This window comes from Rhinolophus hipposideros (genome assembly GCF_964194185.1).
Source record: "Rhinolophus hipposideros genome assembly, chromosome: 7".
Lineage (NCBI taxonomy): Eukaryota > Metazoa > Chordata > Mammalia > Chiroptera > Rhinolophidae > Rhinolophus > Rhinolophus hipposideros.
The window spans coordinates 31,502,592-31,527,888 of NC_138053.1; the positions used below are offsets into that span (position 1 = coordinate 31,502,592).

Genomic DNA, 25,297 nt, shown 5'->3' on the forward strand with positions numbered 1-25,297 from the left:
CCTTCAAAACCACATGCACTCCTCTAGTTTTATAAGATGTTACGACAGGGGAAACTGAGTGAGGAATACATAGGACCCGTCTGGATTTTTTTTTCCAACTTCCTATGATTCTACAATTATTTGAAAATAAAAGGTTATGTATGACAAGCCTTCACCCATGTGCCATTTTTCTGAAGGAAAGAAGGAGGGAAAGAGGGAAGAAAGGAAGGAAGGAATCCAGGGGCAAGATTAAGAGGATGAAATTAAAGCCACTTAGTGATACTCAGCTGGGCATCACAAGTGAGCTTGCAGCCTCAGCTGGAAATACAAACCTTGCCCCTGAGCGAGGAAGGGATGAAAGGAGAGTGGTGAGGCTCCCATTGCAAAGGTGAGGACTAACATGCTTACTTATGACCATACAGCCTGTTCAGGTCCACTGAATGATCATTTACTGATTGTTGTCTATGGACAAGGAATGAACTGCATTGCCTTGTGCCCTCTGGGATGACAATACAAGACAACTGCAGTTTACGCAAGGAATGCTTTACCAACAACTATGGAATTCAAGACTCATCTTGACAGAGAATGGCAGGTCCTTCTGGTTACCACCTAAAGGAGTACTACCTTGTAGCAACAGAATGAACAGAGTTCTCTTGGCCTGTGTGTTTTGAAGTTCTTTTTATTTAATTTAATTTAGGAGTATTTCTGATTTTGTGCCTGATGTTTACATAATACAATTCCAAATTTGCTTAATTCAAATTCTCATAAAAGGGTATGTACAGATCCTAAAGGGATGTTGTTGGAATTAAATAAACTAACATATATGAAGCAGCTAACACAATTCTTGGAACAAAACAGGCAGAAAATTAAAGGTAATCATTCTTATTGCTGTTATGTTCAATAACACTTCCAGCAAATCACGCTCTCCAATCTCAAAGAATAATATCTCTAGGATACAAAGCTGGGGTGTTTCTTTAAAAAAAATCTGTATTAGTAGAATAAAAGTAGAGCTCATAGTGTTAAAATATGGGAAAATACAATTTAGCATTGAGTTTCTAAGTGTTTTTCCACTGAAAGGAAAATGCATACCCAGTCCGCTCTTCAGCTTCTGTGTAAATGTGGAACAGAGTAACAAATTAAGCCTACACATCACCCAATGCTTTGGTCAAGCCAGTGATTAGAATAGCTCTTCCATTATGTTATTTTTCGTTGCCCTCACCATGGGGGAAGGACTAGTAACGAATAAGATCTCTGAAATAAAGGCACACAGTGGTAGAAGCACTCTGCATGGTCATTTTCTGAATCGAGATACGTAGCCCATAGTGTTCTTCATTCCCAGGTCACAGCTAGTGAGCGAGAGACCCCCTAGGCAGCAGAGGAAGGCCAGTGCACCAGAGTTTAGAGCACCGAGCACTGTCTTTCTGCAGTCTAAGTCAGGCTTCCCTTTAGCTCAGGCCATTGTCACCGTCATTAGCATGTCCTCCAGAGCCAGTCTTACGTTTTGGCGGGGCCTCACGGAACAAAAGAAGGCCAGCACCACCTGAGAAGTGGCCCTCTCATACAATTCCAAGGAGAGGGAAGTTTTTCTGAAAACAGAACTAGGAAGACTTGTCTCTGGAGAGGTCATGTTTTAGCGGTGAAGAAACACAGCAGAACACCAGAACCTTATTCCAGGAGAAGCTGGTGCTGACTACAAGGACTACAGGCTCGTTAACAGTTGTCTACCTTGATCATTGTTCATTAATTGAGCACTTCCTCTGGATCCAGGACTCTCTTAGCTACTATCTGGGGAAAAACACAATGTCTGCTCAGACAGAGCGTGTATCTGACTTGGTCCATAACACCCACATGAAATAGCACGTCTAACGAGAGATTGCGGGCACCATCTTTAGATCTCACAGACTGGGATCCAGGCCTCAACCCTGCTAACTTGCTACTTGTGTAGACCTGAGCAATTCAGTGAGGTTTTCTAAACCTTAATCCTAAACTGTAAGCTGGGGATAATGCCAGCCCTAACCTCCCAAGGTGAATGGAAGCATGAAATGTAGTATTTTTGACCTTAATGAAATGACTCTCATTTCATGGAGACAGTCTCATGTTGTGGCTAAGTAAGCCTTGGTTTACATCCTGGCCTTACCACCTATTAGCTGCCTTTCCTCGGTTAAATTACTTAACCTAACTTGTCCCCATTTCCTGCTTTGTAAAATGCAGATAATGTAATCCTCACAGTGAGATCATTTTATAACCTTGCCCAAATCAACAAGGTGTATTAAGACAAACTTTTTGGGACATGAAGAGTCAGGACGTGTCTGCTGCGGTTTTAATCTTCACTCAGGACAAGGCTAAACGGCATTCAGAAATCACCTACACTATATTTAGCAGTATGCTGATGAGATTCCTTTTCCTTTTTTCAAAAGTCTGAGCCATTCAGATTTCTTGAGTTTAGACAGAATGGTGTCTGCTAGAAACTCTCAGTAAACTCTGTATACATGACCAAGCAACTACTGAAGGAGAGGAAGGTTTTTCTGACCATCTATATTACCTCCCTGAGGTTTCACTATGGATCACAGGATGGGTTATCTTACTGGAGGCAGGTTCAATGGGAAGGTTTCTCTTTCTTATTTTCTAGAAATATTAAACCATCAGGCATCTATAATTTTCAGATGCAGAAAGAGATTTCTTACAGGAATTTGACACATATTACATGTCCTCTCCCTCGTTTATATACCTGTCATTTATCTTCTGAAAAAGTGGCTCCCTTACCTTATGATATCTTACTTAACAATAGACCATAGTCCCAGTTTGCTAATCTCATTTGATTCCACAGAAAAACAAGAAAACAATTAATTATATGGTGACTCTTAGGGGAGCACACAGGCCCATAGAGTATTTGATGGAATATTTCTCACATTAGATGATAAAAAGTGCACAGCATGCTAGCTGGTGCATAATAAGAATGCAATCTCAATAAACGATAGCAAACACACACACACACACACACACACACACACACACACACACAAAGAACCACATGAGGCACTATATAATTCAGCACTCAGTTAATATAGCATAGACATGCTTTGTAGGAAGAGAGAGAATGGTGATGGCTACAAGAGGAAAAAAGACTTCATGAAGGAAGAGGAATTTGAGTTGGACCTTGAAGGATGGCTAGAATATGAATTGAAGAAGAGAGAGAGACAGAGAGAGAGATTGTAAGGAATTGGCTCACACAATTTTGAGGGCTGGCAAGTCTGAATTCTACAGGACAGTCCATCAGGATGGAAACCCAGGAAAGAGTTGATGTTGAAGCTGGAGCCTGAAGGCAGTTTGGAGGCAGAATTCTCCTTGCTTTGGAAGATTTCAGTCTTTTTCTCTTATGGCCTTCAACTTATTGAGTAAGCCCCACCCACATTATGGAAGGTGATCTGATTTACTCAAAGTCAACTGATTTAAATGTTAATCACATCTGTAAAGTACAGCATGAGGAATATAGTCAATAATACTACAATAACCATGAGTAGTGCCAGAGGGGTGCTAGATTCTTCAGGGGGATACAAATATCTAACCACTATGCTGAACACCTCAAGCTAATTTAAAATAATATTGAATGTCAACTATAATTAAAACAGCAAAAGTTAATTAAAATTATGATTAATAGGAAAGTATGATTTTTATAAACTTCTGTTTTTATTTTCAATAAATAATGCATGGGAAGGTTAAAAAAAAATGTAATATCCAGAAAAAAACTGAATGAAATGGAGTCAAGCAACCTACCAGAGACAGAATTCAAAACAATGGGCATAAGGACGCTTAAGGAACTCAGTAAGAACATCAACAGGGAGATAGCAAGCATAAAAACAGACATAGAAACCATAAGAAAGAACCAATCAGAAGAGAAGAATATAATAACTTAAATGAACAATGCACCAGAAGGAATCAGCACCAGACTAGATGAAGCAGAGGATCGAATTAGTGATTTGGAAGACATAGTAGGAGAAAATATCCAATCAGAACACCACACAGAAAAAAGAATAAAAAATTTAAAAAATGCAGATAGTTTAAGAGACCTCTGGGACTCTTAAACTTAAGCGTCAAGTGTAACAACATTCACATCATAGCAGTAACAGAAGGAGAGAGAAAACAAAAGATTGAGAACCTACTTCGAGAAAGAATGAAAATTTTCCAAACCTGGTGAAGGAAATAATGTATATAATAATCATGAGTAAAGGGCTCGCAGTTCCCAGAGTCAAGACTTTTATTTAATCACAGGGCAAAGATAGAAAAGTCACTACAGTAAAAAAGCATTCTTGTATCTTTCCCTCCTTCTTGCCTTTGCAAGCTTCCCTGCTTTCCTGATCCTATCAGCTAGGGCATGGATAATGGCCATCTCACAGCTATCAAGGAGTGATGGTTGTCCATCACCAGTGAGGGAGGGGTTCCTCCAAACTGCTGCCTGGAGATAAAGGGCTCTCAGCATCATTAATAAGGCTCCAAGAGACACTCATCCTTCAATTTTGCTTCAATCTGCTAGCTTTAAATATAGCATTCTAGATGTATATTTCATGCTCCCTTTCATGGGGTGTGTTGCTTTAGGACATGCTTTCTTTCCCTCTAAATTTATCTTGGCTCTGGTTTCCCCACTGAGAATTAGCTATTTTTCATGGCTAAAGATGCCTTTTTAGTTTGTGGATTTTCATGACTATGCCTTTAGATAAAATGAAACATGTTGGTACAGTGTCCCAAACTTTTCTCTTTTCTTAGAAAAGAGGCCTTGTAAGAACAATAAAAAAATTTCCAGCATGTTCAAACCAAAAATTTGACCAAAGCAAGTAACTCAAAAACATCTGTAGGTAATTTGTTTCTACCAGAGAGCCCAAGTTGCAGACTGACACAAATGTCCTTGTCTGTATTTTTCTTTATAGAAATAATTTAATTTAGAAGTAGATTCATTCTGGGTTGGGTTTTTGTCATTATTATTGTTTACTATTTCCCTTTGCTGAGCAATCTGACCTTTGAGATTGCTCCTGTAGAAATCTTATTTCCATGATACGCAATGTCAATATTATGCGAGGCCATCTGGCATACACAGCCCAAGTGCCTTTATTTTCAGTCGATAGCTTCTGGACAACACTGAGCAATTCCTTGGTAAATCCCTTCAGCATCCCTGCTATTTTAATCAATCCTGCACATAGGAAGCAGCTGGATGTCTGATTTGGCTCAGGTATACAGAAATGGAGCTAGATCCTTTTCATGCCTTGGAAAGGAGACTATAAAGTAGTGGAGAAGCCAGAGTCTTAAATCGTCATTGTTTCCAGTACCAACATAAGTGAGACTTTTGGCAGAGCCAGAGGGAAGGGATCAAACAGAACTCACTTAAGAATTATTGCCAAACTGAAGGATTGAGTTTTGCTGAAGGGAGGAGTTGAAAACCCCAAGGGCAATGCCCTAAGATAGAAAAAGGATTCCAGTTGTTTCTTATCTCTTGAAAACATCTGATTGCGGAATTTGGAACCACAGTCCAAGCAGCCTTAGGAATGGAGAAGATTTTCCATCCCCTGTATCTCCACAAAAGTGGAGCTGCAAGGTGCTTGGGCTGGAGAAAGGAGAGAAAAGAGTAAGGTGAGTAAGTACAGCTGCAGGAGCACCCATACATCTTGCACAGGCTCTGTGTTCATGGTTTTTTTGCAGCTGCTTCCAGGGTTACAGCAGATTCAGAATCATGGGTGAAGGCCACAGCTGAGATTAGTGAGAATGGAATCTGGCCATGAGAGACCATAAAAGAGACAGTAGCCTTCTTTGTTTCATCTAGTCCATTCACCAATCATTCATTCTTCTCACATAGCTGCAAGCTGAGCAGAGGGGAAAGGGTCTCATACGTGACTTCAGGCACTATTCTTGGTTGTGTGTCATATACTATGCCATCTGACTGTACTCCTTTTATTCAACAGCAAAAGACGTGGGAGAACATGGTAATTCCAGAGTGGCATAATAGGTCTGATTCTCACAGACCAATATATTACATCATCTATATAATGAGTCCAACGCAAAGCACACCCAGTCTTTGCTGTCAGCAATAGAGAAGAGACTAAAATCTCCAAAATTTATTTATGTTTCCCCATTTTGTTTGGTTGTGTAGTTTAAGAGGATCCTGGGAAAATGATATAAGTAATTAGCCACCATTTATAGGCATAAAAAGTCTTCATTACTATTAAAGCAAATGAAAATACATTCTTCTGGTTTCTGATGTCATAGCATTGGCCATATACAATTATTAGATGAAGTGCTACCTTTCTACTATTTACGAAAACAGATCAAAATTTCAGATCTCTGTCTCTACTCCAGGAAAGCTGATGGCTTCAGGAACTAATCTGTCTTCTAAAATGTTGAATACTACAGCCCCAAGTGCTGACTCCGAGAGCCAGCAGTCCCCCAAACTGCAGTAGCCCAAGAAGGCAGACATGTGAGAGAAGAAGCGTGGAAGGCAGCGCCAGGAGACCAGGGCTTACGTATCTCTATGAAAGCTTGAGGCTTCTCATTGAAACTCAGTTTCTTCCTCTAAAAAATGGGGGTAGCATTAGCTTCCTACTTTGTAGAAGAGTTGTGAAGAATAAAAAAGACAGAGTCCATGAAAATGTTTCATAAACTAAAAAGCCATACAACTATGAGATAGTACTCCCTTTAGATGAATATCTTTGTATCCATTAACCCATGAGTTGCAAGAATTTTTTTGCATATGTGTTTATATGCACACATACACATATATGTGTATACATGCACATATACACATTTATGTATTTTGGGGTTGAGGGTCCATAGTTTTCATCAGCATCTCAAAGGAAGTCATTTTCTAAAATCGGTTAAGAACCTCTGAACTAGATGGGGTTCCACATCATCAGTCATTGGAAATATGCAAATTAAAACCACTAGGAGATACCACTATACACCCAGTGGGTTGGCTATTATCAAAAAGACAAGCAATACAGAGTATTGTTGAAGGTGTGGAAAATCTGGGACACTCATACACTTGCTGGTGGGGATGTAAAATGGTATAGTCACTACGGAAAACAGTTTGGCAGTTTCTTATAAAATTAAAGATAAACATACCATATGGTCCAGCTATTTCACTCTTAGTAATCTACCAAAGAGAATGAGAACATATGTCTGCACAAAGACCTGGGCACAAATGTTCATAGCAGCATTATTCAAAACAGATCAAAAGTGGAAAGAAAAATTTCCATCGCCTTGTGAATGGATAAACTAAATGAGGCCTATCCACATAATAGACTATAACTCAGCAATAAAAAGGAACGAAATACTAATAAGTGCTACAATGTGAATGAAACTTGAAGACATTTTGCTAAGTACAAGAAGCTAGTCACAAAAGAGCACATAGTATACATGATTCTACTAATATGAATCATCCAGAAAATGTCAAATTTATAGGCATAGAAAACAGACATGTGATTGCCTATGATTGGAGGGGCAAGGATAGCAACTGAATGCAAATTGGCTCAAAGAAAATTTGGAGGTTGATGGAAAAGTTCTAAAACTGCATTGTAGCAATGGTTTCACAACTCTGTAAATTTATTAAAAATCACTAAATTGTACATGTACACGAGTGACTTTATGGTATGTAAATTACACCTCAGTATAGCTGTTCCTAGAAAAGACATGAATAAAGGGCAGGATGCTTTGAGATATAACTGTAAAATATATACAAATTAAATATCTGTGAAATGATTCAGTCTTGCATATATATCATAGTATTTTAAACTACGAAAAGTGTTCTTTATTCTCTCTATGCTGCAGTTTCCTCATCTGTAAAATGGTGATAAAATTAACTGCCTCATGAGCATTTGTGAAGATAAATCAGTTAATACATATAAAGTATTTAGAAGAGGTTTTGACACACAATTAGCATGAAATACCTGTTAATTCTCGACACTAACTAGAGCACATGTCACTACCAACCACATATATTTTGTAATATCAATTTCTTTTGATGTTCTTTTTTCTGATAGGAAAAATGGGCATTAAAAAATTCATGATAGTGCTCGCTTCGGCAGCACATATACTAAAAAAATTCATGATAATTCCCTAAATTGACGTAAAATAAATGCATATTAATAAAAGCTATTCAAAAAGGTATGTGGGAAAATATCATAGCTGAAAACTTGGAGTTTCATGGAGTATATCGTGGATAACATAATCTACAAAAACTCATTTTGGTTTTATTTTTATTTCAGAACAATCAATTCAAAAAAATAGCTTTAGTCCCCATTTCCTCTCTCATTTTCTCCCTTATCTGCTTAGCTGCAGTGCCCATGCTAAACCTCTTCCTTGCCAATTACAGGATGAAGGAAAATGCCCGCCTCTAGAGATAATAAAATTAGATGGTGCAGAAGTTGGCATTGATAGCAGTTTGGGAAAACCATTTGTGTTTAACTGTGTGCCTCCGCCTGGAAATAGAACTTTTTGCCTCTGTGCAACCTCGAACCAAGAAATGAAAAGGTAATTCATTAATTTTGATCGTACCAGTTTCACTTTGGGTGGGGAAATGCTTTTTCACCAGGAGTCTTATAAATTATTGGGATTGGAAGTAGGGTAGGGAACCACAAATTCATAGCAGTAGTCAATAAATCGTTTCTTAGGTATGAAAAGTTTGGTTCTTCATTATTCCCCCAGCTTTTTCTAACAGAATTTCTAAAGAACAGAAGCATCTTCTCCTAACTCATTTTAGAACTCACTCCACATTTTCTGGAAAAGCTTAATACGGTCATGGTTCACATCTAGCTTCCCCCAAAGTTACCAAATTTATATATATTTTAAGCTAATTGGATGGATAGTCCCAGGTACAAAAATAATGTAGTACGGTTACAATTTAATACTCTACAGTAAGGTGAGCAACATAAATGATAATAATGTAGCTTTGTGGGGAGTGAATCCAGTTAACATTTTGTATGCATTCAACCCAATTGGAGGGTAGACGTGTGCAGACATTCTAAGTGGGTCACCTACAAACTCTAAGCATTCAGTGTATCATTATGCAGTGTATCACCCTGAGGGAATGGAGATCACTGGTCAATCCGGTGAGTCAACTGAAAACTGTCACGTAAATACTGCTAATTTAGGATAAGAGGTGGAATTGAGTAGAAGTGAGGGAGACAATTGACAAACCAGTACTGGGTCAACAGTGTTTAATGTCAATGTCATTATCTCTTTAGGAGAATTCAGACTCCACTCCAATTTTACATAAAGAGAACCCTAGGTCTGGAACCTCTTAGGCGAACAATATACCATCTCTGTGGAATATTATGTATCAAGTGCATGTTGCTTCAAAGGACAAACAGGGAAATACGATGATCATAACTTGATTGTATTTTAATTCGTGGACAAAATATTTATTGGGTAGCTAATATGTCCAAGCCACTGTTTTGAGGTCTCTATGGACTATTAGTATGATTAAGTGCCAATTCTTGACTTCAGAAAAGCGCTGAGTTAAGAAGATAGGGCATTTACTCTGATATTTTTCAAGCAGAATATAAATTAAGAAGTGCTATAGGATTAGACCAAGTGGCATAGGAATTGAGGGTAGGGAGAGCAGGTCTCTGGATGTGGGGATGAGAGAGGAATTTAAAGGGTGTGGTACAGGATTGGATAAGTGCACAAAAGAAGAAATGGAACCGAGGAGGGCAGAGGGGATAAATCAAGCTTTGGAAGAAGAGCAAGCAGTATGGTTGATTGGAAGTTACAGGGTTTAAAAGAAAATGTAAAAGGATTGCCAAGATGGGGTGGGGTGGATAGGCAGGTGCATGGCTATGAAGATAGGATTCAGAAGATTCACTTATCAAGTACAGGCCCTAATGGTGCACTAGAAATGGCCCTATGTCCAAAGTACACTTGGGGAGGGGCTCAGGATGGTGGCTATTTACCAGTCTTTCCATATTTTAATAGACAGTGCCTTAAAGTCAAGACGCTAGTTGTTATCAAACCTGCTGATTAATAAGTTAACACACCTTGGTAAAATAGAAGGTGTGAGTTTTCTCTTAGGTGCTAATTAACCTATAGTAAAAGAGAAGAATAATTTGTTTTAAATATGCATGGTGGGAGCAGGATTTTGCCACCCAGTAACACCAATCTTGTAAGTATGTGTTGCCCTTCAACCAGGAACTTAGACCCGTGAAAAATAGCTGAGCCTCAGGACTATTCTGTCTGAAAGATGGGTTTAGGGAGAACAGCCGGCCCCTCTGAAAGGCACTTATCCAGCCCCCCAGGGAGAGAGCCTCTCATTTTACTGTCTTTCAGGTGGCTTGAGGCAATGGACAAAGCAGCCCATCCTGTCCGCCAGGTAATGTGTTTTTGATATTTATCTCCACCTTCATTCTGCTTTTCTCCTCAGACAGGAAAAGGATCAAATTAGATGTCATGCAGTCCACCTTGGGACTTCTCAGATCTGCTCTAAAAGCTAGAAAAGAGGATTTTAAGTCAACGGGTTTCCTACTGCAATTCTATGGGGGAGCTGGCATTCCTGCGGTCCTATTTTTTTTTTTTCAGGGGTTTGTCTGACATTTCTCTCAGTGAGCTCCGTGGGGAGTCACAAACTGGGGTGAAATTTCTGTTTCACACGAAGCAGTCCAGTAGTTTCCCATGACGTTAAACCACGGCTGCTGTTTTCTTTTCATTCCCTGAGTACAAAATGTCAGGACAGTCTTAGGATAGTGCTGCTGGCCGAGCAGTGTGTTGGAAAATGCATGCCTTATGCTCAGAAACACAGTGCTTTATGCCCACATCCTTGTTCCGGAGACCTATTAGGCCACCTTTCACTGTTCCTGCCTTTTTACAATTCCTAGCCTTGAGCAATATAATTTTTAACTGAGATTTGACCTATGCCTGATAGAGAACTTCACATCAACAGCTAACTCATCACGTTAGCCCCTAAGGCATTTGATACCCCTCTTTCTGAGCAACTGCTATGACGTGGGGGCGGGAAATTGCTTTAATACCCAACTGTTTCATTTTTATGCTATGAATATGATTTCTCATGAGGTTATAGATTTCCTTTAAATATGTCCATTCCCTCACTAAATGGCATACAAGATGAAGGCATTTACTATCAATTCTCTTCCGTACATATTTTGGCTCTTGTGTATTTGGGAAAATTTGGATTGTTTGAGCGTGAATAGACTGCCCCATGCCCTGTAACTGTCCTTTCAGAACAATCACTGGCATCATCATATGACAAACAGCGGGACTTGTGTTTCATTTTACCTGGAACACAATGCTCAATACACTCATCCATCTCTTCAATGCATCATCCTAATGAGCCTCACTATTTTTAAAAGGGATCTATTCTGCTAATGCACTCCGAGTATCGGTAGCAGAGTGAAAAGGGAACACCCAAACTCCCAGCAGGCCCCCCACTTCACAGCAAAGAATACAGCCAGCTCTGCATTTTGAACACCTTTTCACTGCCTTGTTAGAACTAAAGAGCAAAAATGAAACCAAACAAAGAGATACTGGCCAGCACCCAGCAGGGCATTCTGGTAGAGATGAAGCACTGTGCCCCCTGCCTCAGGTCAAGTTCCCAGGAAGAACCTGCCCCTGGGGGCCTGTGGACCCAGGACTGTCCTTCAGGGTAGAGGATCCTGATTTATCATGGGCCTTCCAGAACAGTGAGCATGAGCCTGGACCCAATCTGGCCTGGGCATTTAACTTGTTCCATTGCACACATGGGAGCTCTAGATAAAGTATGAACCATGGGCTGTTATTCGTCACGGCAGACCTACCAGGAACAGGGCTGGGAGGACAATCCCAATAGTGAGTGAAATAGCAAGTTGGGACCAGCCTTTACAGACTGCGCCATTAAAAACCATCTTTGCTGAGGCACCCATTTCCATTTCCTTTCTCTATATCACTGATGTTCTTTTGATTTCCTTACAATAGAATAAAATCCAAAGAGAGAGGATGTCTATGGGCATGAAAAGGAAGAAGTTCTCTATGGCCAATGGGTACATTCAGGTTTTCTGGCTAGTTAGTTGTTCAAGTATTCAGATCGCCTTAGCAATAGAACCAGTTAGGGTGGTGGCTTCTCTGAAGTCACACAGCCTCGGTGTTGATGTCACCGGCTCAGGGACTCTATGACCATTGGCGCAAGATGAGCAGTCAGATGCTCCCTTTGTACCATACCTGCAGAACCACGTCTGGGAATCTGTCACTCTGCACAACAGTAGCCTCCCGCCCCTGGCGATCAAGAACCCAGAGTGCCTGGGCCTCCTGCACCAACTGGATGGAAGCGCCGACACGTGGCTCCAGCGCTATTGCATTCTGAAGGATGGCTGCCTGTACTTCTACACCAGCATTCGCTCCATCCAGGCCTCAGGTATGGACTCAATTGTCCCAGGAAATAATAGTAATTACAGTAACAACAGTCATGACATCTTACCTTGATGGAGACTTTACCGAGTCTTGTGCTTTGAGCTGTACCTAAATTAGTTCAATTATCCTCCAGAGAAAAGGTACTATTATTATCATTCCCATGTAACAGATAAGAAACCTGTTTGCAAAGTCTATGGAACTTGACAAGGTCACATGTAGTAAGGAATGAAGCTGAGCTCTGAACACAGTCAAGTTAACTCCAGAGCTGGTGCCCTGAATCCCGTGCTTCTACTGCCCGGAAAGGCAAAAAAATAAACTCCTTTATTCTTGTGGTCATTGATGACATTCGGAGTCAATGCCAATAGTTTTCTTGTGTAGTGATTCCATCCTTTACTCATAGCATCCTTAATCTTAGATAAGTAACAAAAGAACATTAACTGTCAATTTTCCCTGGGCAAGTTACTTAAATTCCTAAAACTTACTTTCCTCATTTATAAAATGGACACAGCTATCTATTTCACAGGACTATTATGAATACCAAATGAGATAATCGCCCATAGAGTGACTTAAGTTCTACATATAAAGCTCTCTATGTAAAAAGCTCTCTGTCTCTCTGTCTCTCTGTCTCTCTGTCTCTCTGTCTCTCTGTCTCTCTCTCTCTCTCTCTCTCTCTCTCTCTATATATATATATATATATATATATATATATGTCATATCATATATCATATTTATTAATTTGTATATAGTAAAAGCTATATATACAAAATGAGAACATAGAAAATTTAATTTAATAATAAAATAATCATGCCTGATTTCTGCAAGAAAGATTATTTAGCCTTCTTGTAATTTTTGACAAAAGAGATTACTGGCGGTTTATTTACATTTGAACTTTTTCCCAAATAAATACATCCTTGTATAATTAGCAATAGTGAACATTCTGCAATCTCAGCCATTTAATTTCTTTTTATTAGCATTAATGCTTACATTTAATTAAGCTAGACAGACAAGCCAAATGGGAAGTGAGTATCTTGTGACAATTTTGACCTTCTTGGAAGGGTACAAAGGCAGTACAAAGCAAGTGTCACGCTACGGTCTGTTTCTCATCACTGGGATCAACAGTACAAAGATTATCTTCCACTTAATCACCCTTCCTTTTTGAGAGTGTTACAACATGACTCAAAATGTCGTTCAACTACTAAGTGATAGACAGATCTCTCTCTAAGCACTTACAAGACAGGCTGTTCCTATTCAACCCCAAGCCCACAGCTTTAAGCACCTGATAACAGGGTGGGAATGAAGGTATAAATAAAACAAACCTCCAAAGCAGTCATTGGGATTTTTATTTAAAAAAATATTACAAAAGTCTGAACCATTTTAATTACCAAATCAATGAAGCTCATTTTCTGGAGGCAGTTTCCATAGCTAGAAAAGAAATGGTTAGGATTAAATGCTTAGATCACTCCCAACCAAAACATTAACAAAGGGCTTCCAAAACTCTGGGGCCACACACTGCTGCTGACACCAAAAGCTTAAAATAGTTGATAACAGTAACTTGGTGGCTTCCCTGAACCTGACAGTTCAGAGGAGGCCCTACTTAGCAAAGTCCTAGTTGGAGAGCTGCAAAAACAGCTACTAATAAGTGGCCTAAAAATAATATCAGCAAAAGCAGAGTTATCATTTAGTGAGTAAGGCTTTTGTACTGGTCACTCTAAGTGTTTTTACTTACCATTTCATTTAATTACTATAACAATTCTATAAAATAGGTTAATATCCCACCTACAAATTTGGAAACTGATGCTTAGCAAGGTTAAATCATTTGCCCAAGTTTTCTGGGCGTGTAAATGGTGAAGACAGAATTTGAATCCAGATAGCTGAGTTATACCAACAGAAAGAAAAAATAAACAAGTAGGGGAAACTGGAAGGTTTGTTTAGTATTCAGCTCTTATCATTTCACATAGCTTTCCAAAATCTCTGATGGCTTTTTGTTGCCTTTAGAGCACTCAAGGGTCTTATACTTTGTTCTGAAACCCTTCTCCTGGCTTTGTCTTCTACTCTTTGTGTTAAAGCACCCTGCACTCTACCCAACCATGGTCACATTCTATTTCCTTAGCAACCTCACTTCTTGAGCGTGATTTATTTCCTGTAACGGTCACCTGAGATGCTGAGACAATACTGAGGACAACAAAGAGAAGGCAGGGAAAAAGTAACAGTGAAATGAGGGGAAAGAACAAGACATAAGAAGCAACATGGCCACGATTTCCTATAAAAACCACATTAGATACTAATCCCACATTTTATTTCCAACCGTGATAAATAAGCCTCTCTATGCATTGTGGGAGTTGGAGAAATAGCCCCAGTCAATTCCCGGAAGCCTTTCCTTACTTACTATCAAGGAAAGTGCTAGTACTTTAACAATATATATTACTGGCTTGCCTATGCCTGCTCATATTAAAAACGTACTGTATGAATATTCCAGAAGCCCTTTAGTCAAATACCTCTTCATAGGCCTAAACCCCCTTGTCATTCACCATACACTTGATTTTCTTTTTCCTTTTATCTCACTCCAGCAAAAGCTGGAAGTAACAAATTGTGACTTTCAACGATCATTCTTGAATAAATCACATCAAGGTCTGTGAGCACTTCTCAAAAAGATGTATTTTACATTATTGCAACAAATGGAATACTAATGCTTGCATAGCTCTTGGGAGAAATCTCTGTCCAAAATTGTGCTAGCTTGCTATTTACTGCTGCTATCTAGTAACCCATAGAGACCAGCCCAGTAGGTCTCCTCAAATGAGGTAATGGGATTATAATTGGATGTCTTTACTGCCAATCATTTCTCTCCTATAACTGATTAGAAAAGGGGTCAGAAAACCTTCCTGTTTGCAGCAGACACATTTTGAACAATACCTTCTATCCATTCTTATAAAGAGTAGAGGCGGGGAGGGTATTCATATCTGCTGTGTAGAGGAGAAAAGGAAATCTCACAAGCAGGAAGATGTCAGAAACCAGTGCAGCAACATATAAATGCTGCGTGCTATAGTTCGGAGCAGAAAATTAAGACAGCAAAGCAAACCTCTGATAAGTCTTTAGGTATCTTACAGTCATGAAACACCTAGCACATTACTTATTCCACTTCTAGTATATACCTCCAAAACATATATCTATGCAAAGACTTGTACACAAATCTTCATAACAGCACTATTCATACTAGACAGAAAATGGAAGAACACCCAACTGTCCATCAACTAACAAATGGATAAATAAAATGTGGTATATCCATGCAATAGAATATCATTTGACAATAAAAAGGAATAAAGTACGGACACACGATACAACATGGATGAACCTTAAAAACATCATGCTAAGTGAAAGAAGCCAGTCACAAAAGGCCACATGTTGTATAACAAACCATACAACTCCATTAATGAACTAAAAATCATTGACTGTTCACTTTAAATGGGTGGGTTTTATAATGTGTAAATTATAACTCAATAATGTTTGTGTGTGTGTATGTGTGTATATATATATATATATATATATATATATATATAATCAGTGTGACATATATATATATATATATATATATATATATATACACAGTGTGACTTCATATATATATATGTATATATATGAAGTCACACTCTGATTTGGTAAACACCATTTTACTGGGGTCTACCTAAGGGTGAAAAAATCTAACCAATTTTAAAATTAATGCTTTCCTAGAAGTTAGTTCTAAAATTGACTGTTTTTAAATGAAAAATTTAAAAGAATTTAATATTGCATCTAAATAAACAAGGTTTTTCTCGAAATTTTAAAATCCAAGAGCCACTCATTCTGTTTAAAAAGAAAAATACATGACTTTCAGAGTGAACATTGGTACTGAGTTACCAAAAGGAAAACAAAAGTCAGCCATATTCAAACGGAAACAGTTCTCGTGTAGAGAAGCAAAAATCCCAGTTGTATTTTGTGTTTTTAGTACAATGCACTAAAGTGGCTCTGATGTGGAGGTGGGGCCTGAGAACAAGAGTTAGAAAGACAGAGGGGTTTAAACATCTAATCATCGCTGCTAATGATGTTACCTGAAGTCTCTGCATGAGATTCAGGTTACTTCAGAACATCAAGACACTATAAAAAACACACAAGTGTTTTGGTTTTTCAGCACCTTATCCTAGACTGTCATCCTCCCCTCAACCCTCAAATAATAGAAACAAATTTCAGGCCAAGCAATACATAACCACTAACATAGATTCAAAGGACCATGGGAATAAAAAAAACAATCATTCATTCTCATTTTAATTCAAGTTGGCTCCCTCACATCACCCTGAGGGTTCATATGTTAAATGTGCTTTGCATACGCACAAAGAAGGTGAGAATCTATGTTGTAGAAATGGCTGGCATTCTTCACTATTCTTCAGGAAGGATGACTTAATGCTTCTCCCAGCCAATATTATTAAATTTCCCTCTAATGTGATATTGCAGGTGTCACTCTTTGATACCGAAAAATTTACTTCAAAATGTGTTCCCCAGGTAAAGAAGCTAGTTTAGGCCCACAGTAACCCAAAGCTAAATAATCAACATGTAGTAAGAAGATGGCAAAAATAAAAGTGAGGAAATCCAAACTTTATTACCAGTCTTGCCATTAATCATTAAGGGATGACCTGAAAATCCTTACTCTTTTGGAGTTTCAGTTTCTTCATCTGTAAAATGGGACAGCTGGACTAGAGATGCCTTCAGAAGCAAGTTTTTTCTTGACATCTTTTTAGACTCCTTTTTTCCATCTTAACTCTTTCTCTATTCTCCTCACCTGTATTTCTTTTCTTTCACCTTCTATAGGTGGCCTATATCTGCAAGGATATAGGGTGAATGAGCAGACCCTTAGCTTCAAGCAGTCAGTAATTGAACTCAAACCTCCATCTGAAGAGTTCAAGACTTTCTATTTCTGTGCAGAAAATAAAACAGAAAACCAACGGTAAGTCAAGGTCTGCATATTTCTTCATCAGTCCTAACAAGAGACTTTTTGGCAAAGCATTATTTCTTTTTCCCAACATTAACTCCACAGCTTCCATTAAACTTCTCCCTTTCTTTGCATAGTCTTTGTAATTAATATTCCCCAAGATGTTTGCCTTTCAATGCATACAATATGACTCTCCTAGACTACTTTTTCAAATGGAAAAGGAGTTCACAATTTTTCCCAAGGCTGACTCAGGCTTCCACGTAAAAAAAATCTACTAATACTGTAATCTATAATGTTATAATTTATTAATTCACAGATTTACTGTTTCATCTCCTTTCACATAAATGTGGTCAGTCGTTGGGTTTGTCATAAGCCATTGAAAGACTTAGGACTTATCCATCTAATTCAATAGGTACAGGATCCAAATTGGCATGTACAAAAGGGCACTTGCTTCATAATGATTCTGGGGGGAAAATATCAGTAAAGTTTACAAAGACGAAACCATGAAGCAGAGGAGGCGTTGTCTGGTACCTAGAGTTCCTCCCTCATCTCTCAAGTGCCCCTGTTCTAACTCCAGTCCTCAAGGCAGCCAGTGCCCTCCCATGCTTGGTGACCATCCCTCACCCCATCCCTCACCTCTCCCAACTGTCTAGATAAAATGGACCTAATAAAGAAATTCATAGTGATTTATTAAAACAGAGGGTATGTTTTACCTTCTCCCAACTGTCTAGATAAAATGGACCTAATAAAGAAATTCATAGTGATTTATTAAAACAGAGGGTATGGCAAAATTTCCAGGGACATTTGCAAGAACTGTATACACTGTTCTAACCCAAAGAAATAAAACTCCAAAAGTAGAATTTCAGAATCTTCAGCAAGTAACCATTTGGGGAAGGATAAAGGGATCTATCTAGGCCTTCTTCCATTATGCAAACCTTGCCTGTTCCACTCTTGACTAAGGATAAGTAAGAGTGAGAGGATAATAAATACAGAATTGTTAGATATTGTGCCAAGATCTTCTTCCTTGGGCTTGTGCTATACAATCTGGGCAGCAGATTAAGATGCTTCCCTTGAAGGTGAAGCTCCTACTGGCATATTAAAAAGAGGTGGTGTAGGGAGGAGGGTCAGTGAAATAGAGTTAACTCCTATCTGATAAAATCCACTGGATTCTCTAAGAGAGGAGGTTCGATAGCTGGATTAGTTGGATCTCACTGCCAAATCCATAAGTGGATATTAATAACAGGAAACAATATTGTCATTACAGAAATATTTCAAAGCAAAAGAGCAAGAGTTTCACACAGGTGGTTCATGGAACTCTGGTTTCACAAGATACTCCTCTCACAAAAAATAGCTAAGTAAGTTTAGGAAATGATAAAAATCATAATACCCTCTCAGAGTATCACAAAACACATTAACTTATTAATGTTTCTAAGACACCCTGATGGAAAAAATCCTGAGGTTGAGGGGAATACTGGTTAACTTTCCATAACTCCCATAAAAATAACACCTATTAACCACCATTATAATAAATCTTATATGGAAACATATTATAAAACATCATCCAAGAAAATGAAAGGAAAGGAAAGGAGATGAAAAAAGAGTTAACTGGAGAGTTTGCTATGGTTTCCAGGATTTAACAAAGAAATATTTTGCACTATGGCAATATTTGATTACTCTATGTTTGATCAACAAAACTTTAAATTTAAATAGAAAGAGTAATATATCATTAATATTTTTAAAAGCTCTATAGCTTCGTTATTTACTGTTTACAAACACCCCCTTCTGATCCTATTATTTACATTAACATAGTTTTATTTCATAGCTCTCATTTGGTGTTTAACTTCATACCTCTCATTTGGTGTTTTACCTTCATACCTATAACTTCATACCTCTCATTTGGTGTTTTCCCTTTTTGTTCAATCCAAAACCTAAGGAGCATTGTTTACTTATTAATTTCAAACTAAATAACCAAGAGAAATAATTAGAAAATAAAAGACTTGTAACACTTCTCCTCCCAAGAGTCCAACAATTTTTTAATGACTTATCCTGCATTGTTATTTCTGCAGCTGGATTACAGCTCTGAAAATGTCTATCAAAAAATGGCTTCCTTTGCATCAGGCTATTCAAGACTTCATGAATCGACCTCTAGAGGAGACCAGAATGTAAAAGATACCCTAATCTTAAGAGAAAGGATCCACAAAATCATCACCAGCTACTTGTAGGAAGAGACAAAAGTGTTTATCATTATATACTCATAGCTTTTCAAATGAATGTTTCTCTAATATATTGAAACTTCGTGATAAGATTATAATTTTGTTTTTGAATCAAAACACCAAAATCAAATGTGACATTCAGATAATATAACTTACATCAACATCATTAATACTCCCCCCAAGATTGCCCCCCTTAGGCTGCCCATGTTAGCATCAAAATATAGTATGCTTCGTACCCCTATCTTTTGAAAGCATAAATGTAATAAAAGTTGATGTATTTTGTTTTCTTTTTTATGTTCTTTGCTAAATGTTCCACTCTGTGCTTCAGTTAAAAGCTTCTTAAAATGCTTACAGGCCATGATGTGGGAAGGTGATATTTGGGAAAATTAAGATCATGGAAATGAAATGGCTTTAAATGATGACTAAACAATTCAGCTAAACAAGGTCCTGTCTATTAGGTCATATTACAATCAACTGTCCCAAGTGCCTCCCAGGACTTCCCAGATGAAAGAAAATAGTAACAAATATTGTTATAAAAATAAAACAGGAAAGAATTAGACTAAATTTAGGGGAGAAAATTCAAAGGCATTGGTTTTATTATTACCTGAATATCTATAATACTGCAAGGAGAAAACACAAAATAAATCAAGAATTTACTGCTCTTGATCCTGAAAGTAAAATTGAAAGAAATTGGAAAGTGAATTCTAAGCATTGGGTTTATTTCTCAATGGAACAACCCCTATGTTGTGTTGCCAGATGTTGTGTTGCATTTGGAAGACCCATGCCCTCACAGGGAAAGCTGATTTCAGAGAATTCAACTATCAAGTCCAAGTGCTCTGGAGCAACTCACAATGGAAAAAAAAAAAAATCTTCTCTTTTCCTAAAATAATAATATTTCACAACTCACAAAGACCTTACAGCTCAACATTTTTTCTTCACAGCTGAGGCTCAGGGAGGTAGTTACCTGATGAAGATCACATGGGTTGCTAATGGCAGAACTAAAACTGAACCCATGTCTTCTTCTCTCCACCCACTGTTGTTTCCTTTCACCCTAGCTCCTCACTGTGCTCAAGAATGTGGTGTTTTTTCACAGAAATAATGCAACCACCCATTCCCCAAAGTTGTCAAATACTTCTAGTTTTTGGCTGAGAACTGAAACACATCAATTCCAGCAAGGAACCATGTTTATAATTCCACAATGGAAGGGCTGCATGTTAATTCAAATCATACCCTTTTCCAGAGAATCTTAAACGTGAAAAAGCTATCAAAATTTGTGTCGTCTTTCCTATACTCTTCACCTCCACCCTTCCAAAAGATGGTGCACTCTTCAAATAGATTGCCCATGTCCTTCACAACAATGTGCTACTTAGTTCCCCGATTAAGAGAAGCTGCTCAAATGAACTCATGACCGAACAACAGGCTGTACTACTTTGACCAACTTAATACCATAATCAAAAACATCCAATTAACAATAACAGATAGCTCTCTGTGCTGAGAAGGGTCCCTTTGTTCTCCCAGTATTTACCATGATAATAATGAGTCCTTTCAGCAGGGGTGGCATCAGTACTGTCCCTGGGAGAAAGCTGGAGCTCCTACCTCCGCTCCCCAGCAGCGCACTCCGCCTTTCTGACGCCCCGCCATGGAATGCACACACTGTGCAGCCAGCAAGTGACCCCTGCCAATGGTACCACTGGCACAGAGCTTTCCCCGGGAGGAGAAAAACAAAAAGCAACCCCCTCAGCAAAAGGTGAATACAATTTTCCCAGAATTAAGCGCTCCTATAACTCACTTGCCAGTGAAAGGTATTAACATTCAAAGTTCAGAGTCTCTCCTCAAAAACAAGTGTTGTTAGCCCTGGAATGTTCTAGAGCTCCAAACAATCCTGGATATTATGCAAAAACTTCTGTGTGAGCTTTTCATGTGGAAAGGATTCTAAGCTTTTATATGTTTTTCAAGGGATATGTGGCCCAAAAAGAACTTTTTAATTCTAAGAGGAAGAATATTTCCCTGGATCTACAAGGTTCCATCTCCAGTAGGTATAACAGGGAGACAAAGTGCAAGGCTGGTCTACATTTACACTATCTGCCTGTACATTTTAGGGTTAGCCCACCTTTGGGCAAATCAAGGAGAGCTACCCATAAGCTCAATGGTCAGTTAGTCAGTAAATGTTCATTGAGCACCAACTATGGGCCAAGAACTGGTTGCCACAGCCTACCACAATTAAGGAGAGGCGGAAAATAATTGTTCAAAGCATGCACTCTGCAGCCAGAGGTCCCGAGTTCAAATTCTAGCTCTATCACATCCTGTCTATGACCCAGGGCAGGTTACTTTAACTCTCCCTGCTTTAGTTTCCTCACATATAAATGGGATTATTATGGTATCTGTCACATGTGTTTATGAAAATTAATTGAACGGTGTATGAAAAGCCCTGGAACAGTGATCAGCCCCAGTGAACTCTCAATACGATATCAATATCATTAAAAAGGACTGTCAGCTGGTTATACGTGGACCACATATCTCTGTGAACAGCTTCAGAAAGAATACATCTCATGTCCTTCACCTCACTACCTGCAGGTGGAGAGGATGGAGGAGAGTTCCATAAGGATTTCCATCTCAAGTGGCCTTAGTAGAGAAGGCCAAGTAGAATTTCAGGCTTCCTGGGTCATCTGCCGCATAATATTGCCTATTTAGAACCCCAAAGACAGGCCTACAGTTGTGAAAACTCTGTTAGCCCTACTTCTTGATAAACTTGAAATATTTTCCATCATCATTCCTAGAGCCCTAAACTAAGCCCCAATTGTTCTCCGAGGGTCCCTGCAAGGACTAAGTAGTGCTGGTTTAACTCCAATCCTTCTTCTGCGCATTTGTTGATTTAATGTGCACACTACAGGGAATACTCCTGGACTGTTCAGTACTTGGGAATTACATTTAGCAAAGCTAAATTAGTAAAGATCAAAGAACACAGTAATTTGTTCCCATAAAAGGGGAACACTAGAAGCAATCTGTCTACTTCCTTATTTGCCTCACACACTCAGCCGGAGAAAATGATTTCAATAATCCCTTGCTTCCAAATTACCTCTCAAGCTTCTTCTTGGGTTTTGAACAATCTCTCTCACCCTCAAATTGAGAAAAAATACTTTCTCCATAGAGGTTTGGCTAACACAGTAGAATTCTATTTTCTACTCTAGTCCACCCAACAAATGTGTAAAGCCCATTTCAAGGACATGTCCATAGCAGGATGTAAAAGCTAATGAAATATAAAGCATTTTTTAAAAGTAAACACTCTTTCTAACATTACCTTACATTATACACACACACGCACACACGCACACACACGGGGTGCCAAAAAAATGTATACACATTTTAAGTAAGGAAAAAGCTGTATTAAAATTACACTGATGGTAACTACTTTGAGCACCTCTTGTAATCGCAGAAGTGAAACATGACTTGTATTCATCTTTTGTCATCAATATATATTGAGTATTACAATTTTAAAACAGATCTTTCCTTTCTTAAAATGTGTATACATTTTTTGGCATGCTGTGTGTGTGTGTGTGTGTGTGTGTATTTTTGGCTTAAAAATATCCATATTTTTTCAAATCCTTCTTTTTAGAATGTAACCCATTCTTAAGCGGAGAATTTTCATTTCAGTGACTCTTCACAAGGCTGTGAATACCCAGGAAGCATAAACAAGGTTGTGAATATACTAGTGGATTATTAGATCAATCTTTTGTAGCAGAATAGGAAGGCTCTCACATCTGTTATTATTGATTGATGATTTCAAGGAGGTAGGAATATGTCTGTCTGACTTACTGTATTCCCTGAAGCTAGCACAATGATAGCATACATTAAGCATGTGATATTCCTATAGCAAAAGCATCAATAAATGAATTCCAGTTATTTCTCTGATCGTAGATGAAAATTAAATCTGCCAATTTTGAGTTCAGATTCTGAGTTGCACTACGACTCTAAGAACTGCAAACTACAGATAGATTTTGAAGAGAACATAAGTAAAATGGTACTATAATTTTGAAAAAATTGTGGCATCTTATGGAAACTAAAGGCAAGAATGCACCTCAGAAGCAGCCTCAGTGGGGACTGGAGTATGAGAAGAAACCCAAGGTATGTTCTCTCTCTCTGCTCTACTGCTTGTTGTCCATCTGTTTCATTCTTCTTTCTCTCTGCAAGTTGACTTTATTTGATATAGAGAATCAATGTTGGCCTAACCTGCCTACTCATAACATCTATGGCCAGATGGGGTAGAATAGCCTTTGTAGCAATCATGTCTAGAGTCAACACATTAGGGTGAACTACTCTCCACATTATCAATAACAGCAAGGGCCTATACAGCAACACTTACGGGAGAATCTAACTCAAAAAGGGGTCTCCCCCCTTACCAAAGATGAGATAGAGGAGCTTTCCTAGTTCAAATGCACTTGCTCCCACAGGAGGTAAATGCTGTCTCTTGAAGTTGTGTCTCTTACCTTGGATGATGGGACCCAGAATGATATCCAGGCAATTGCTAGTCACGTTGATCTTCTATCATTTGCCATCAAAGAGTATTGAGTAGTTAGGGTGACCACATAATTTAACTTCCAAATCAGGACATTTTGAGAGAAGACACTATTAATAATTATACTGAGATATAAGCAGGCAATGTCTCAGGCAAAGTGAGGCACGTCATCTTATGAATAATGTACAAATTGGTATTCTCTCCTTCCTTATCCACACAGAAGAACGTGATTTTAGTTGACAGCTTCAAGTACATATGTTCTCAGGTCCAGTTCCCTGTGAGGCAATAATTTCTCTCTTTCAATATCAATTCCAACAAATCTAAAGAGACAAATTACTCGTGACCAAAAAGGTGGGTTTACATTATAAGAAAATAGACACTGGGAGAATTGCAGCCCTAACTGTTGTTTTTTGTTTTGTTTTGTTTTGTGGGTTTCTTTTGTTTGTTTTTTTTTTTGTAGTGGAGTAGAAGGAGGAAGGGTTGGATGTTCAGAAAAATGGAGTCTTTGGGAAGCCAGTGGTTGGCATTTTATCCTACTTAAATAAGTTTAATGGTGTGGCGGAGACATAGAAGTCAAAGAATTCCCAATAAAATGACTGTACAACTTAATGAGTTAGCCTGCCACAGTTCCATGGTTACTTGCAGAAGGCATGAGATTCCTAAGCTGAGACAGAGCACTTCGATCCTCACAGCCAAAGCAGCCACTGCCCACCACTGTTCTGTAGCCTATGACATCAAACAGCTTGCATAGCCTCCAAAAAAGTCATTTGGCTTTTCAGGTATTTAGTCTCCTCATCTTTATGGTCTGTGCTATGCAGACCCAGCCCAAAACTAGATTTCAAATCTAATTTACTTAAGCAACAGTTCTTGAGAAATGATTCTTTTTCTTGAGCACATAAGGCCATAGTGGAATCAATTACCCCGTATTTTAAAAACATTTCTATGTTATACAATAAATTACAATGTAGTTTGAGATTATGAGGAAAGTAATCTGTAATTAAAATTATAAATATAAAACAAAAGACCCCTGTTAGTGGACATTTTTCAAATAACACTGGATTCGAACTTGACCTTTTATAGAGCTCCACTGCTGTGTTGATTTAGCAGCAAAGCAATGAAGTGTTATGTTGTAAATGTGAGTTTCATACAGGAACTCTCTTGGGTGCATGCCATTGAACCACACCAAATCTTCCTCTCAGACAACTTTTCAACTGATTGTACATGTTTGTCCTTTATGCTTCATCAGTTTCTCAACCTGTA

The 25,297-nt window shown here is 38.5% G+C and overlaps 1 protein-coding gene across 1 annotated transcript in view; it reads left to right on the forward strand.

The window, feature by feature from the left end:
* LOC308499733 (uncharacterized protein) overlaps positions 1-19,477 on the forward strand; it is a gene marked incomplete at both ends in the record, with an annotated part of 113,291 nt that extends 93,814 nt beyond the window's left edge. The window contains 5 exons of the mRNA XM_081053567.1: positions 8,333-8,490; positions 10,285-10,327; positions 12,172-12,358; positions 17,191-17,326; positions 19,378-19,477. Coding sequence (XP_080909693.1) covers positions 8,333-8,490; positions 10,285-10,327; positions 12,172-12,358; positions 17,191-17,326; positions 19,378-19,477 — 624 coding nt within the window. The remainder of the gene's footprint in view (positions 1-8,332; positions 8,491-10,284; positions 10,328-12,171; positions 12,359-17,190; positions 17,327-19,377) is intronic.
* Positions 19,478-25,297: the final 5,820 nt, after the last annotated feature.